The sequence below is a fragment of the Gossypium arboreum genome, chromosome 7 (assembly GCF_025698485.1).
Source record: "Gossypium arboreum isolate Shixiya-1 chromosome 7, ASM2569848v2, whole genome shotgun sequence".
In the NCBI taxonomy this organism is placed as follows: domain Eukaryota; kingdom Viridiplantae; phylum Streptophyta; class Magnoliopsida; order Malvales; family Malvaceae; genus Gossypium; species Gossypium arboreum.
This window is the reverse complement of record NC_069076.1, coordinates 93712502-93727533: the sequence shown is the minus strand read 5'-3', so window position 1 is coordinate 93727533 and position 15032 is coordinate 93712502. Positions and strand designations below refer to the sequence as shown.

The 15032-nt window shown below is 31.8% G+C and overlaps 1 protein-coding gene across 1 annotated transcript; it reads left to right on the top strand.

Moving 5' to 3' along the window:
* The first annotated feature begins 8135 nt into the window (after window positions 1-8135).
* Window positions 8136-9004, top strand: LOC108486195 (uncharacterized). Its single transcript, XM_017790091.2, has 3 exons — window positions 8136-8350; window positions 8461-8498; window positions 8592-9004. Exons 1-3 carry the CDS (start codon window positions 8263-8265, stop codon window positions 8787-8789), a joined length of 324 nt encoding a protein of 107 aa, XP_017645580.2. The 5' UTR covers window positions 8136-8262; the 3' UTR covers window positions 8790-9004.
* The last annotated feature ends 6028 nt before the right edge of the window (window positions 9005-15032 follow it).

The window sequence follows — 15032 nt, the reverse complement described above, 5'->3', positions numbered from 1 at the left end:
AAGGCTTCTTTAATTGACATCTGGCATACAAAGTTGAATACGTGCGATGTTGCACGTGTGAATCAAAATCTTTCACGCGCCGAATCTACTAAAAATTGAATATGTGAATGGTATTAAATTAAGTTGTTATTATGTTTGTTAAACATCACTTAATTAGTTAGTAAACTCAGTTAATTAGTTTATTTTTAATAATTGAGAAAAGTTTTATGTTTATGAGATAGATTTAATTAAATGATGTAATATTAATTTAAAATATGATATTTTTAAGAAATGTTACATGCTTATTGAGCCCTTATAATTTAAAAACTCGAATATTTGCATTTACCATATTCTCAACCCAATCAATATAACTGTATTCCATTAAGTACATTGTACTATTTTTAATAAATCAAATGCCAAGATCAAAGGTAGTATGCACGTGCCTAATAATTCATTTGACTACCTTGATATGATATTCTTTAGAATTAACCTGATATCTGACACAAATACCAACACTAGAGCCCAAATTGGGACGACTAACTTGGAGATAAAGTAGAGTGTCAATCATTCTTTTGAATGTGGTTGGGGGAGTGCTCAGAAGTGAGCACTCCCTGAGCATTTGTGTAGAACTTTTCATTAACAAACATAGGTGTATTGACTGGCTTAGAGTTTTCAGGCTCAAACTTCTTATGCCATAACTCTAATTTTGATACAATATCTCTTTTGCAATTGATTGATTGCACCACCTTGTAATAGTTATCTAAAATGGGAGCACCCTCCATGATCTTCTCATTAGTTTTAGTAATAACAAAACACTTGTCTTTTGTAAAAGTAATAAACATACATTGACCACACAATTGACTTATGCTCACTAGATTGGCTTTGAGATCATTCTCCAACAACACATTCTTCAAATGAGGCATGCTAGAAACATTCAAGGTCTCTTTATCAAGTATTTGACCTTTCTTCCCATCACCAAAAGTCACCCTTCCAATAGGAGAATCTTCAAAATTAGTGAGATAAGACTGATTACCTGTCATATGTCGAGAGTAGCCATTGACAAAATACCATCAAAATCGTCTTAACCCCAATACAATGCAGTATGACATGTTATAACAATACTAGAAACAATACAATAGGCATGATTTTAACATGTGATCAGCGGCAAAAATAGTAGGCATGAATTATCATGCATACAGTATTTCAGTATCAGTAAACATGTTTTTATCATGTTATTGATTTTAACAGAAACAGTAGGCTTGTCTTTAACATGCATTTAGATATATTAGTCTCAATGAACATGATTTATCATGCTATCAATATCAATAACAGAACTGTGGCATGCTTTAGCATCATAGATCACACTAAAACAATATAGCATCATTTAATATCCTTACACACATGATCGATATTACAAGTTTCGTAAATCAGGGGTATTTACTTTTAGCCAATCCTAATAAAGGATTTACCACTCATTGATGGTAACAACCCACACACGTACCCTACGCCGGGACAGAATACGAGGTGTTACCTAAGGCGGTCAAATACATTCACACGTTTCTTAGTCATCAAAATTTTGTCAAATTTAAAACTTTTCCACTCCAAATCGAAAACTCCATAATAAAGACCTACTAGGCTCTAAACGTTCATTTAAAACCATTCAGGAATGATTCGAGTCTTACTATGATCCCTGAAAAATGTTACTAGCCACAGGGGCACACGCCCATGTGGGAGGGGCAACACGCCTGTGTGACCAATTCGACATGGTAGTGCTATTGGCCCATGTGACTCACACGGCCTAAGCAATACAAGGACACGCCCGTGTCCCTCACACGTGCAGAATTAATTCTAAATTCACACCTACAGGAGTTTTCACACAGCCTGGCATACGCCCGTGTCCCTGGCCCGTGTCCTTCACAAGGCCATGACTTGCACATGTGCAAAAACTTGGACATTCTGTTTTTGATGTTAGCAATTCTTAAGTGTCACACGGCCAAGGCACACGCCCGCGAGACACACGGCCGTGTCTCTATCTGTGCATTTACTACTATGCGTACTGACTAGCAAATTTTACGTGCAGGGGACACACACTGGATCACAAGCCAATGTGGCGGATCGTGTGTCACACACGGCCTAGACACACACCCGTGTGCCTACCCGTGTGGACAAAATAAGGCTATTTACCAAGCCTCTTTGCCACCTTTATTTATATAACCTGTATGAAATCAATCCATACCAAAACAAGGGCACATCACATAGCCAAACTAACTATGATGGACAACATTTTATTTGTGCATTTTACTCATCCATGAAAATAATACCTTCTATATAAATATCAAAATGAGCATTAACCATTAACCATAGCCTTATACAAAATAAATGTATTTATCCCAAGCCAACACATTTGGCTATTTCTCAATGACACAAAACATTAAATTCTAGCCCTATACATGCCATATACAAAAACAAGAAATCTAACTATACCAAGTGCTTTGAATGATAGTGTGATCGTGGCATCCGATGTCTGTTGATCCTCGAGCTATTTAGGCAACACTATAAGAAAATAGAGAAGAGGGGGAGTAAGTATAAAGCTTAGTAAGAAGTATGCAAACACATAGCAACAACGATACCATTCATCAACATGCTCTTGATATAAATAGGCATAAACACAACTTACTCATCACAATCCAATACTCATCATATAATATATATTGAACTCACGTCTCACACAGACTGATTAGGTACCTGTATCACTTACAACATGATTATACTTTTCTCTTGATTTTAAACCATAACTCTTACTGTTGAACCATTCGAAACACTACCAGATATTCAATGAGCCTCAACATAGGGTAGGATGCCGATGCCATGTCCCGGACATGGTCTTACACTAGCTCAACTCATAGTCGATGCATGTCCCAGACATGTCTTACATTCCAGACACGTCTTACACTGGCTCTCATCTCAATGCCGATGCCATGTTCTAGACATGGTCTTACACTGGCTTTCGTAATATGGCCGATGCATGTCCCAAACATGTCTTACACTAGCTCACAATAACCTATACGTTATGGCATGAATATTCGATTTATTTCTTATGGTTTAAACGGGAATTCTACTATCTAAATTATCATCATGCATTCACATTTCCAAAATCAAGTAATTCATGCTAAATTAACTCATCACATATAATGATAATGTAGTTGTATTATTTGCATACAACTTACCTCGGTTACAAAATATGGTGTCTAATCGGTCTAATCAATTTGCTTGGCCTTCCCCCGGTCTAAGTTCGGAGTTTGAATTTCTTGATCTATAATAGCAAAAATTCACAAATTTAATCACTTTATCGATCTAGGCACTCAATAATCTATACTTGGGAAAAATGACCATTTTGCCTCTAGAATTTTACAAAACAACCATTTTACCACTAGGTCCGAAAATCGATTTTTATCGACTTTCATCATATCAAAAGCCTAGCCGAACCCCTTTTTCTCTTATAGAAATTCCAAAATTTCCACTATCTCACACATTTATCATCAAAATTTCAACTTATGCAAAATATTCCCTATTAGGGTTTTCATTAGAAATCTCTTCACAAAAGTTGTTTAATACACATACAATACTCATATCATTCCATAAAATTTTAGAAAACTATACATATGATTTCATGGAAAAACCTTAAATCTCAAACATTTTGCAAAATAGTCCCCTTAATAGAAAGCTTATAATTCAAGGGGTTCAAAAATGTAAAAATCATCAACAAAAAGTATGTAAATCACTTACTTGCAAGAGGAACAAGTTGCTGAAATTTTTGAAGCTTAAAAACCTTAAAAATGGCTAAAAAATCGGTGTTAGTGAAGAAGATGAGAATGTGATATCATCTTTTTCTTATTTTATTTCTATTTTAGTCAAAGTAGCCACCAAACCCACCATACTTGGACTTTTTGGCAAAATTGTCTCCTATGCCCTGCCATGCACTATCTTAGAGTCTAATTTTATTTTAAAAACCCCTAATTTAGGTTCTCTATCTATTTTGCACCTTTAGCTATTAAAATAGGACTTTTGCACTTTATGCGATTTAGTCCTTTTTTAAAATTAAGCCCTCAAACGCTAAAATTACTTCACCAATTTTTCACACACCCTTATAATCATGCTATAACCCAAAAATAATTAATAAAATAATTTTATCAACTTCAAATTTATGGTCTCAAAATTACTGTTTTGACTAAGCCCAAAATCGAGTTGTTACATTGATCGCTTCACCAAGAATTCTTATGCAACCAGTTAGTCATAAGTACAACAACAGTTTCTAAAAATATTATTATTAAATATACACATATATTATTTATGGATAGAACGTCCACAATCTTTAATTGGTTAGAACTCACACCTTTAATTGCAAATCCGATATACAACTTCAATCCTTAATACTCCTATATTGCATATCTGGTCAAATTTTTCCATGATGCTATGTTAAAATTTGGGATTTATGATGTGATTAGTCCAATAATCAATGATAATACGAGTCGACTAGATTTGAACTCTTTCTTAAATAGATTGGAATAGAAAAACTCAACAGAGTTCTTATATAGTTATAGGATATTTGGAAAAAGAAAAGAAAAGGGAGGAGAAAGAAAAAAAATGATGATGGCGGTGCGGTAGGTCGGCAGTGTAAGGTGGTGACAATTTGGCGATAATGTAGAGCAAGGAGGACAGAAAGGCGACACAACTCAAGGAAGTAGAAAATAGGGGTGGCACAAGCTGGAGGAAGAATAAAAGAAAAAGAGAGGGAAGGATTCGAATTCGAGTTTCAAAGACAATTTCACTAACGTTTAACCATTAAACCAATAACTCATTTTATTAAAAAAAAACACATAAAGATAACCTCAAAAATCGGGGTGTGACCACTCTTGGTTCACAAACCCGATTGTATTAACTCGATTTTTGGGATGTGACATGCAACTTGAAGACAATGCTATCGAAACTACTACAAAATTTTGTCATGATCTACAAGAGCTGGACCTAAGCAAAAGTTTCAAGCTTAGTGATCACTTTTTGTACACATTAGCCTATGGTTGTCCTAACATTACGAAGCTTAATCAGTGGTTGCACATCTTTTAGTGATGAAGCTCTTGAATATTTGACTAAATTTTGTCAAAAACTGAAAATATTAAATCTCTGTGGATGTGTTAGAGCTACAACTGACCATGCAATACTCTGAATAATTATTGTTGCTGACTAAAAACGAATTGTTTCAATTGTTTACATGCACAAACTATTAGGCAAAACTGTAAACTATTGCAACCTTTAAATTTGGTGTGATAATGTTGGTGATATAGGAGTGTTGAGTCTAGCTTATGAATGCCCTAATCTAAGATGCCTGGACTTGTACGGCTATGTTTGCATAATAGGTAAGAATACTATAATAGATTACACGACAAATAAGTAATCCTTTGAATTGTTATTGTATTTGATGCAGGAAAATAAACAAATGTTGCTTGATGTATAAATCAATTTTATGGGGCATGAGGTTCGAATAAAAGAGATGTCACCAAGTACGTTACATTTGGGATTTATGGTTTGTCTTTAATACTTATGTTAACTCCAGGAAATTTATTATAAGACAATATTTTCATCATTATATGAACACTTTAATTGTATCTTGCATTTAATATTCTTTATATAATTACTATTACATTAACAATTAATTTAATTATGAAGAATGTTTTAAAATTAATTAAACACTATTTAGATCTTCTATTGATTAATTTTAAATCTATACTAATGGTAGATATCGTCAAGATAAAGCAATAAAAATGAAGAAAAATTACAATATTCATCTTTCCTATTGGATTTTATTATATATTGATAATAGATTACAAAAATAAAAAACTCAAAATGAGTTTTACCGACGGAAACCGCTCTTAATTTTGTCAGTATATGATTATTAATTTACTGACGGATTAAACGGTATGAAAAGTTATTGTGGATAGTGAGCATTGAAAACAACATTTACTTACGGAATAGTTGTCATTATAGCCTAAGAGGCATATACAAACGGATTCTAGCCATCCCTAAAAGCTTATACCAATATATCCCAATAGCAATGAATCATATTTTGTTGGAGTAGCCCATTTGACCGTCAACATAGATCTTTAGGCCTTATACTAACAAATTTTTATACTTATAACTTGTAGTGTTCCTCAGTGGCCCATTGCACTTTTAGCTTGGCTACTCTCCCATTTTTACTATCCATCATTGGTGGTTCCCTCCAATAAGAACGACACGCCAAGCCTTCTCACCAATGGATTTAATATAAGCTTTCATGCAAGTTTTCCAGTAAGTATAATGGCCAATTTCCAACATTAGGGGACATGAGGTAGATGATCCTTTTATAATTTGAATCTATCAACACAAGGGTTCTCCACTAGCTACATTAAGTGACAAGCTGTGATACCAAGTGTTGGCCCGAACAATTGTTGAAATTAGGCTTTGTGCTTGGAGGAAGTAGGTAAAGGAGTGGACACTCCATCCTTTCCATATTTTTCAACGTTATTTATACTAATAAATCTTAATTTTAATAGGTATATAATTATAACACTAATTAAATAATAATTGTTTTAAAATAATATATTATTAATAATTAATATACTCAATTGTGTAGTTCAAACCAATAAAACTCTTTATACAAAAAAATTAATGATATTATTTTATCTATTATTTTTTATAAAAGTTTTATCTATTGTTCTTAAGTGTGAAAAATTATTTGTTTAATGTCGGTTTAGTAATTAAATGAACATCAAAAAGTATTTTTGTCAATTCAAAATTTTTCCAAATTCATATTTTTTATATATATTATAAATATATGCATATTAAATCTTAAATAAATTAGAATATTTAATTATATCCAAAAATTACATATACCACAAATATAATTATATTATTAATTTTTTTATAAAGGTAATGGATATTCAGGGATCTTACTTGAAATTATATAAAATGAAACTTAAAACAGAAATTTTTGCTACTCATGTGTGGTTTAATTGGAAATTATATTATTCAAATAAATAATATATTATCATTTAGTTGTCTTGTTTAATTGCTATTTTCACCCTAATTTTTTCTCACATTTTAGGAATTTAATATTTACTTAAGTGTTGCACAAGTATAGTAAAAATGATAGGTAATGTACATTTCATCAATTAGAATTAAAATATATTTGAAGTTAGATTAGAATAAATTTAAATAATGTGAATTAATGATGAGATTTAAATCTAAAATAACTTAATAAAGAATCTACAAGTGGTATTTGCATATGATGGCACTCCAACAATTTCAGATATCTGTTTAGTGTTTATAATTGTCTTTTTAACAATTTATTTTCAAAGTTTGAACTGCATTTTTTTTTAAGTATAATGCACTTTACCATTATACTCAATATTTATTAACTTAAGATTTTAATCTTGGGCGATATTATTTAGGAAAATAATGTTTTTAATAAAAAACCTTTTAAATAATTTTGGTTGACTAAATTGAGGGCGAAAGTCATTTATATAATTTAATATAACAATAAAGCATGCCTTTAAAACGAAAACTGTTTTTAATAAAAAGAAAGAAAACTAGAAATTTGCCTAGCTATATAGATACAACAGGGTATCCTAGGGAAGATAGGTAGATTTGTTTTTCTTTTTTCTTTTTAATATCACATTCTCCTTTGTTTTATGTAATATTTTAATCAAGCAGAAGAATCTCTGACCCTTTTATTTAATAATACAAAATAAGTCTCAAATAGCATCTAATAAATTATAACCAATATATTATATTGAATGAAACAAACTAGTTAAGCTTGAAAAATAAATTCCAGAATTTTTAAAATCTTAGCATATAATTAAAATAGTATTTTAATTAACATTTCGTATTATAATCAATGTTGCATGCATGAAAACAAAGAGTGACAAAATCAACATTTCCAATCCAAATACAATAGGGGACAAAATCACATTCAAGCTTTTGAAAAAAAAAGACTACTAATCTGTTTTCATTAATTTTTAAATTGGATATTAGCTGATATAGTTATTTAAAAAATAAAATTGGTGAGCTTTCCTAAGCTCTGTATTTATCACAGAAATCAATATTTTTAATTAATTAAGCAACAATGTCCAAAAACCCTAATTTTGACTAATTGGGTTTTTGAACTTTGAAACTCTCTTCAAATTCCAGATTTCATCTCTTTGATTAGTTTTTAAGCAAAGAAAAAGAACCTATTTTTATTCACCGAAGATGTTGCATATAAGGTTCATAGATATAATACTTTGGGTTTTCTTAGTTTCATATACCCTCAAGAACTCCTCAATGCATTCTCATCAAGGTATATATATATATATATATATATATATATATATATATTAATTGGTGTAACTTTTATCTTTTAGATCACTCTTGGTTAAGATTATCATGTTATTTCAATTTTTGTTCTAGGTGATGAAAGTAAAGAATATGTTGTATCTGTTCGAAAGGTTGGGTTTCGAATCTTAGTATCTACAATCCTATTACGATATCTTTTGTATTAAAAGATTATATATATATATATATATATATATTTTATGCAGGAATTTGATGAGGGTTTTAGAGAAAGGAAAATGGGAGGACATGAAGTAGGTGTGGATTCAAAGAATTCAGGTGCAAATTACAGCTATGATGGCAAATGTAAAACATGGGATCATGAAACTAAGGTTGAAAGAGATGATTTTGTAGCTCTTGGTGATGATTATGGTGGCCCTAAACGTCACCCTCCTGAGCATAACTGAGTAAAAAAAAAAAATTAAAGGCATGCAAATGCAGCACTTAGATCCTTTTTTTTCTTTGTATGTTTATAAGCTGGGTAAATTTTAGGGACATTAAGATATTGTGTGAATATCTAATGACATGTATGGAAAGAAAAAAATTTGTTCTTATAAAAAGGGATGTTTTTGGTGCTTGAAATGGTTTGAGAAATGAATACGACTTTCGTCTAGTACTTACATGTTACAGGTTTAAATTCTTTCATCCCCTTCTCTTCTAATATTGTATTTAAGCAATATTCATTATAAATGTTGTGTATTGAATGCAGGTGGGAATAATGATGCTGAAATTATGTCCACCCAAAAATTTCACGATCAAGCAAGTAATCAGGTTCTCTTTCTCTCAAGTGGTTTATATAATTATTCTATATTGGGTAAATTACACTCAAGATTATTAAATTATTAGTAAGTTTAAATTTTGGTTACTCAACTTCAAAAGGTTATAAGATGGTCATTAAACTATTCGAAAGTTTTCATTTAAGTAATTGGGTTATTAAAATCGTTGTTGTATGGCCTTATCTATTTGCACCATCTACACCAATTAAAAGCTCCCCTTCCCCTTCTCTTTTACAACTCAATTTTTTCATGAAACAATTTTAAACATTATGAATCTTCAGACTAAAATCCAAACAATTGTCCCTCAGATACTGACTATTAGATTGATTTGGATCCAATGTATATTCTTCTACTCATCGATGGATACTGATCCACCGTACTGATCGCCAAATTGTAACTTGGAGCTCGCTAGCTGGTTCTAAAAAAAAAAAAACTTAACAGCCCAATGACTTAAATAAAAACTTTCGAATAGTTTAGTGACTATTTTGTATCTTTTTGAAGTTGAGTGATCAAAATGTAAACTTACTAATAGTTTAATAACATTGGGTGTAGTTTAATAACCTTGAATAATAAATTAAGTTAAATTATGAGTTTGATCCCTCTGTTTTTGCATAAAATTTTGATCCTTCTATTATAACAAAATTAGAGATTTAGTCTCTTTCTCTCTCTCTATATATTTGATAGTTGTTAAGGGAATTTTGACCACTTGGAGAGAAATGACCCCTCAATAGGGTGGATAATAGACCTGTTCAACAGGTCCATGGGGTTTATGGAGGGAGAGTGCCACCTACCAAGTAAATCTCAGCATTTGCTATTTTTGGGATTTGAATCCATGCCTTTATATGGCATTGTTGAGTAAGGAGGATGCCATTTGTCCTACTTTTATGATGTCATTAGTTAGTTCAATAATTAATACCACTAGCTATTCTATTTAAAATATTGACATGAAATTTTCTTAAAAACACCCATTCCAACAAAAAAAATAATACATATTAGCATGATACGGTGGAAAGGGTATTTAAAAAAAATTGCGAAACATTATAAGCAAAATATTTAATGTTGTTATTAGTTTATTTAGATCAATAAATGACATTCTAAAAGTAGATGAGTCAAATTATGGCAAACAAAATATAAAAAGTAAATATCAAATTTGAACATAATAGAGGGATCAAAATCATAATTTGACATCAAAAACTAAAATATTAATCATTAATATGTTCTCTTAGTACATACAGTTTGAAGGGCACTCTAAAGCAAAACCTAGCTTGAAGAATCTTTCTTCAAGGCTTGATAATGATGAACCTACAGTCATGGGCAACACAATTGAATCAAAAAGGCTATCCGAGGTAGATGCTAAAGAAGTTATAAACTTGATGAATAAAGATTACAAAGGATTCGACCAACCTCGACAAAAGCCACCCATCAACAATCATGTACCAAAGCATTGATTGAAGTTTCTTGTTTTGTAATTGTAACCTTTGGGCTATGTTTTTTTTTGGGGGGCTCACAATTTTGCATCTTATCATTGAAGTGAAGTCATTTTAACCTACTTTTATATATAAAAATATGTATAGAAATGGTGATCTATATTATTCATTTCAAGAATACAAAGCAAAGATGAAAGCATAGCACTATTAAAAGGTTGGGCATCATCAATCAACTTACCATTAAACATTATCTCATTGCGAAAGAGCCAAAATGGACCAAACTAGGCAAGACATAGATTCAAACAAGCTTTAAACCAAGCCATAAGAAACTCAAAAGGCTCCCCTAAGGAGCACAAGATGAATACTAAACTAATTGGTAGGAGAGTTGTTAACTAAGGGTCTCTTTAGTCATTCAACTTAAAAATGTTACAAAATGATCATTAAACTATTCAAAATTTTTCATTTAAGTCATTGAGCTATTAAGATTGTTGTTATATTTCCTTCTTTGTTCGCACCGCCTACACTTATTGAAAACTCTCATTCCTCTTCTCTTCTACAATTTCGTTTATTTTTCATGAAACAACTTTGAACATTATGAATCTATGAACCAAAATCTGAACAACTTTTTTCTTCGATCTCAAACACTAACCATCAGATTAACTAGGGTATAATGTATGTTCTTCTACTCGTTGATGGGTATGATCCACTGTATTGATTGTCGAATTGTTGCTTGGAGTTTACGAGCCAAAATTTTTTTGTTAAAAAAAAACTTAATAGTTCAGTGACTCAAATAAAACTTTCAACTAGTTCAATGACTTAAACGAAAACTTTCAAATAGTTCAATGATCATTTTGTTACTTTTTGAAGTCGAGTGACCAAAACATAAACTTAGTAATAATTTAGTGACCATAGGTATAGTTTACCCTGAATTTATTTATATGAAGAGGACATTACAACTCCATTTTTTAAAAATCCATAATCTATTTGAATTTGTAATTTTGTGAATAAATGAAAGCTTCATCTTGATATAAATTGAAAAGCTTGGGAATAAAGTTGTTAATACTAATATATTATAACTATCCATGATGATCACTTTTTGAATCATTTTTAGCCATTCATATCTAAATTTGAAGTAGCAATATATATTTTGGGTCGGTTAAACTAGCTTTTAGATGACAGATTCTTTGCCAACCATTCCTCCCAATTGACATTGTTGGAACGGTGATTAACTATGTTGGAACCAATGTCTTCCCACCATTATTTTTTCTACGTCGCATTCCATTAAAAGATGCTCCATTGTTTTAACATGGTTGTGACATAGAGGATAGTCACTAGGAACTTCCATTCCTCTATCTATAAGAAATTTCCTTGTGGGGAGGGCTTTTAGTCTTCATTTTCGAAGAAAGAATTTGACCTTAGGTAAAAAGCTGGCTTTCCAAATGTCTTCTCATCACACCCTCATTTCCTCTAGTTGTTGTTTTGGCTCGTCCAGTAGCAATTTCGTATGACCATTAAAGTGAGAAGAATTTTGATTGAGAGGGGCTTCAGCACATAGTGTTCAGATCACTTCCAGTTAGCAAAATTAGAGTCTCGTGAATGATTTGATCACAGTACTGGGCATATCGACAGATAAGCATTCCCTTCGCTAATTTATCCATCTTTATCTTACTTGGTAAAATGACTAGTAATCTTCAATATAGTTCAAAGGGCTCACTACTAGTTTCCTTATAAGTCCGAACCCTGACCAGTTGTCTGACCAAAAATTAATCATTTTTTCATCCTTCACTACCCACCTAATTCCTTTCTCGATGAAGTGGCTAACTTTTATTATGCCATTCTAAATGATGGACACTTGTCGCTTCTTCGTATTTCTTCTAAGTATGTATTTCGCAAGTAGCATTTTTGCAGAAATATATCATTTTCTTCTATGATTCTCCATCTGAGTTTGGCTATTTGGGCTTGGTTTCTGTATCTCGTAATTCTCAAGCCTAAGCCTCATTCTTTTTTCAATCTCGCCACCTTCTCCTCACTCACCAAGTGCATCTTTTTCGACTATTTCTTTTCTGCCCAAAAGAAGTTTCAGTTAATGCAATCAAGTTACTCTTAGGTGATCGTTAGAAACATTTGACATAGTATGAAGTATATTGGTATGGTCGCGGTCGTTGATTAAATAAGGGTCAGTCTTCCCGCTAGTGAGAGAATATTTGCTTTCTAGGCAATAAGTTTATTTCAGACTTTATCAACAATGAATTCATAATATCTTTTGGTGATCCATTTGGAGTGGATGGGGAAGCTCAAATAGAGACTGAGTCTGATGTTTCCTTGATGGCATGAATTGAGTTTTCCTTAGACTTATCAAGGAGTATCATATCATCCACAAAAAATAAATAAGACAAGGGTGGTCCGTCTCTTGAAGCACAAATTGGTTGACAACTCTTACTTTCCACTCTTTAAAGAATATGAATATTAAGAAATTTCATACATAAAATGAAGAAGTATGGTAAGAGTAGATCTCCTTGTCTAATTCCTTTAAAAGGTTGGAATTTCTTTCAAATTTGAGCCATTAGGTAGTACTAATGTAGATGTGGATGTTATGCAGTGCATGATGAGGTCAATCCAACATCATAGGAAGTTAAAGTAATGTAGCACTCTTCTGATGAAGCTCCATTCAAGTTTTTCGTAAGCTTTCTCCAAGTCCAGCTTAATGACCATGGCCTTTTTTCCCCATTCGTGTGTTTAAAGGAGTGCATGGCTTCTTGAAAAATTATTATGTTATCATAGGTATGCCTTCTAGGAGGTAGCTTCCTTAATATGGGAAAATTATCCTCTAGAAGATCAGCCTTCTTCTTATGACTATGATTTTGGTGATCATCTTATAAGTTATATTGCATAGGCTAATAGGTCTAATTGGTTGATTGAGGTTGCCAATTTTGAATTTGGTATTAGGGTGATGGTTGTGTCATTAAGGCCCTCAGAAATTTTTGCCTCAATAATTATTTTTTTTTATCAATCTCAATCTTGCTTTTTATATTGTACCAACATCTCTATTTGAAGAAAGGGTGTAACCTGTAACCTCCTTAACCCAGCCTAGACATTATGGCCAAATTGAGAAGACTACATTAGCCAACGGAATGGCTAAACTATCCTACTAATACTTTTAACAACCTTAAACTGACTTATTATTAGGTTGTATGTACTTTACACTTCATTTTATTGTTATTAGCGACATTTTTAGAAAATCATTTGGTTTGCTGTTTTACTTTGAAAAAACTCGATGTAATCTAATGTGGCGAAAAATATTTGATTGAGTCAAATTTTACTTATGTCAAGTAACATAAAATTACCGATTATTAAATCCGAACCATTCAAATGAATAATGCATGCATAAAAATCCCCAAACAAAATAATCAAGCCAAGATGAGAAACTTAAAATTAGAATCCAAAACCAATAAAAAAATTATTAAAAATACTTATTTAAAAACAATCTGATGTCCGAGGTGATACTCTGTACGCCGGGTCCAGTCCTAGTTTAGAGGTTTAACTAAAAAGTTAAACATTGTGGAGGAGTGAGCTTATGAAAGCTCAATGTAAGTCTAAGAGTTATTTAAACAAATATATAACATTACAGTAAGACGTAGGGACATCAACACATCGACCATAATAAATAGAGCAATTTATCAATCAGTGCATATATGCATTAACCAAAAGACCATAAAGTCATCTCAGGGAGTTCATATCAATAAGAGTTCATATTAAACCATAACAATTGACATAATGAAGAATGGGCATGGTATGATGCAATGCAAAAGGTTCCTACCCAACCATTCGCTACACACCACGAGTTCTCTAGAACTCGTCTACTGAACTCCAAAATAGTAAGGGCTTAAGCCAGTTGCAAGTAAAAATGTGATAAATCGTTCAATCTCCTCAAATCTTCAGTGTAGTGCACTGACAATAGTATTGCAAAATTTAAATGTCGTTGTATCTCCACAGTACTTCTCCATCAACCACAAATACCCAACTCATGCAAATGCAAAGTGGCATACAATCAGTGAGCAATTCATGCTATTAAAATCAATTTCGGTACAATGGCATGCTTAACATGCGTATCAATAGTCAGTGTCGATGTATGCCTTGCATACTTTTCATTTAATAGTAATGTTTACATTCATACATGCTTTCAGTGACATATTCAATTTCAAATTTGTATATAGCCAGTCATGTAACATCCCAAACCCGGCCTAGATGTTATGGTCCAATCTAGCGATGTTACCTGATAGTGTGTTCGAAAACTAAATTATTATAATAAAATCATTTCCATGTTGTTACCTATCTTTATCTCTTATTAGTTCTAAAGGGAATCATTTTACTTATTTAAAACATTTGCTTCAAAATGTTTCTCGTTGCGGAAGCTTTTAAAACAAATCAATTTAAGTAATCGTGAGTT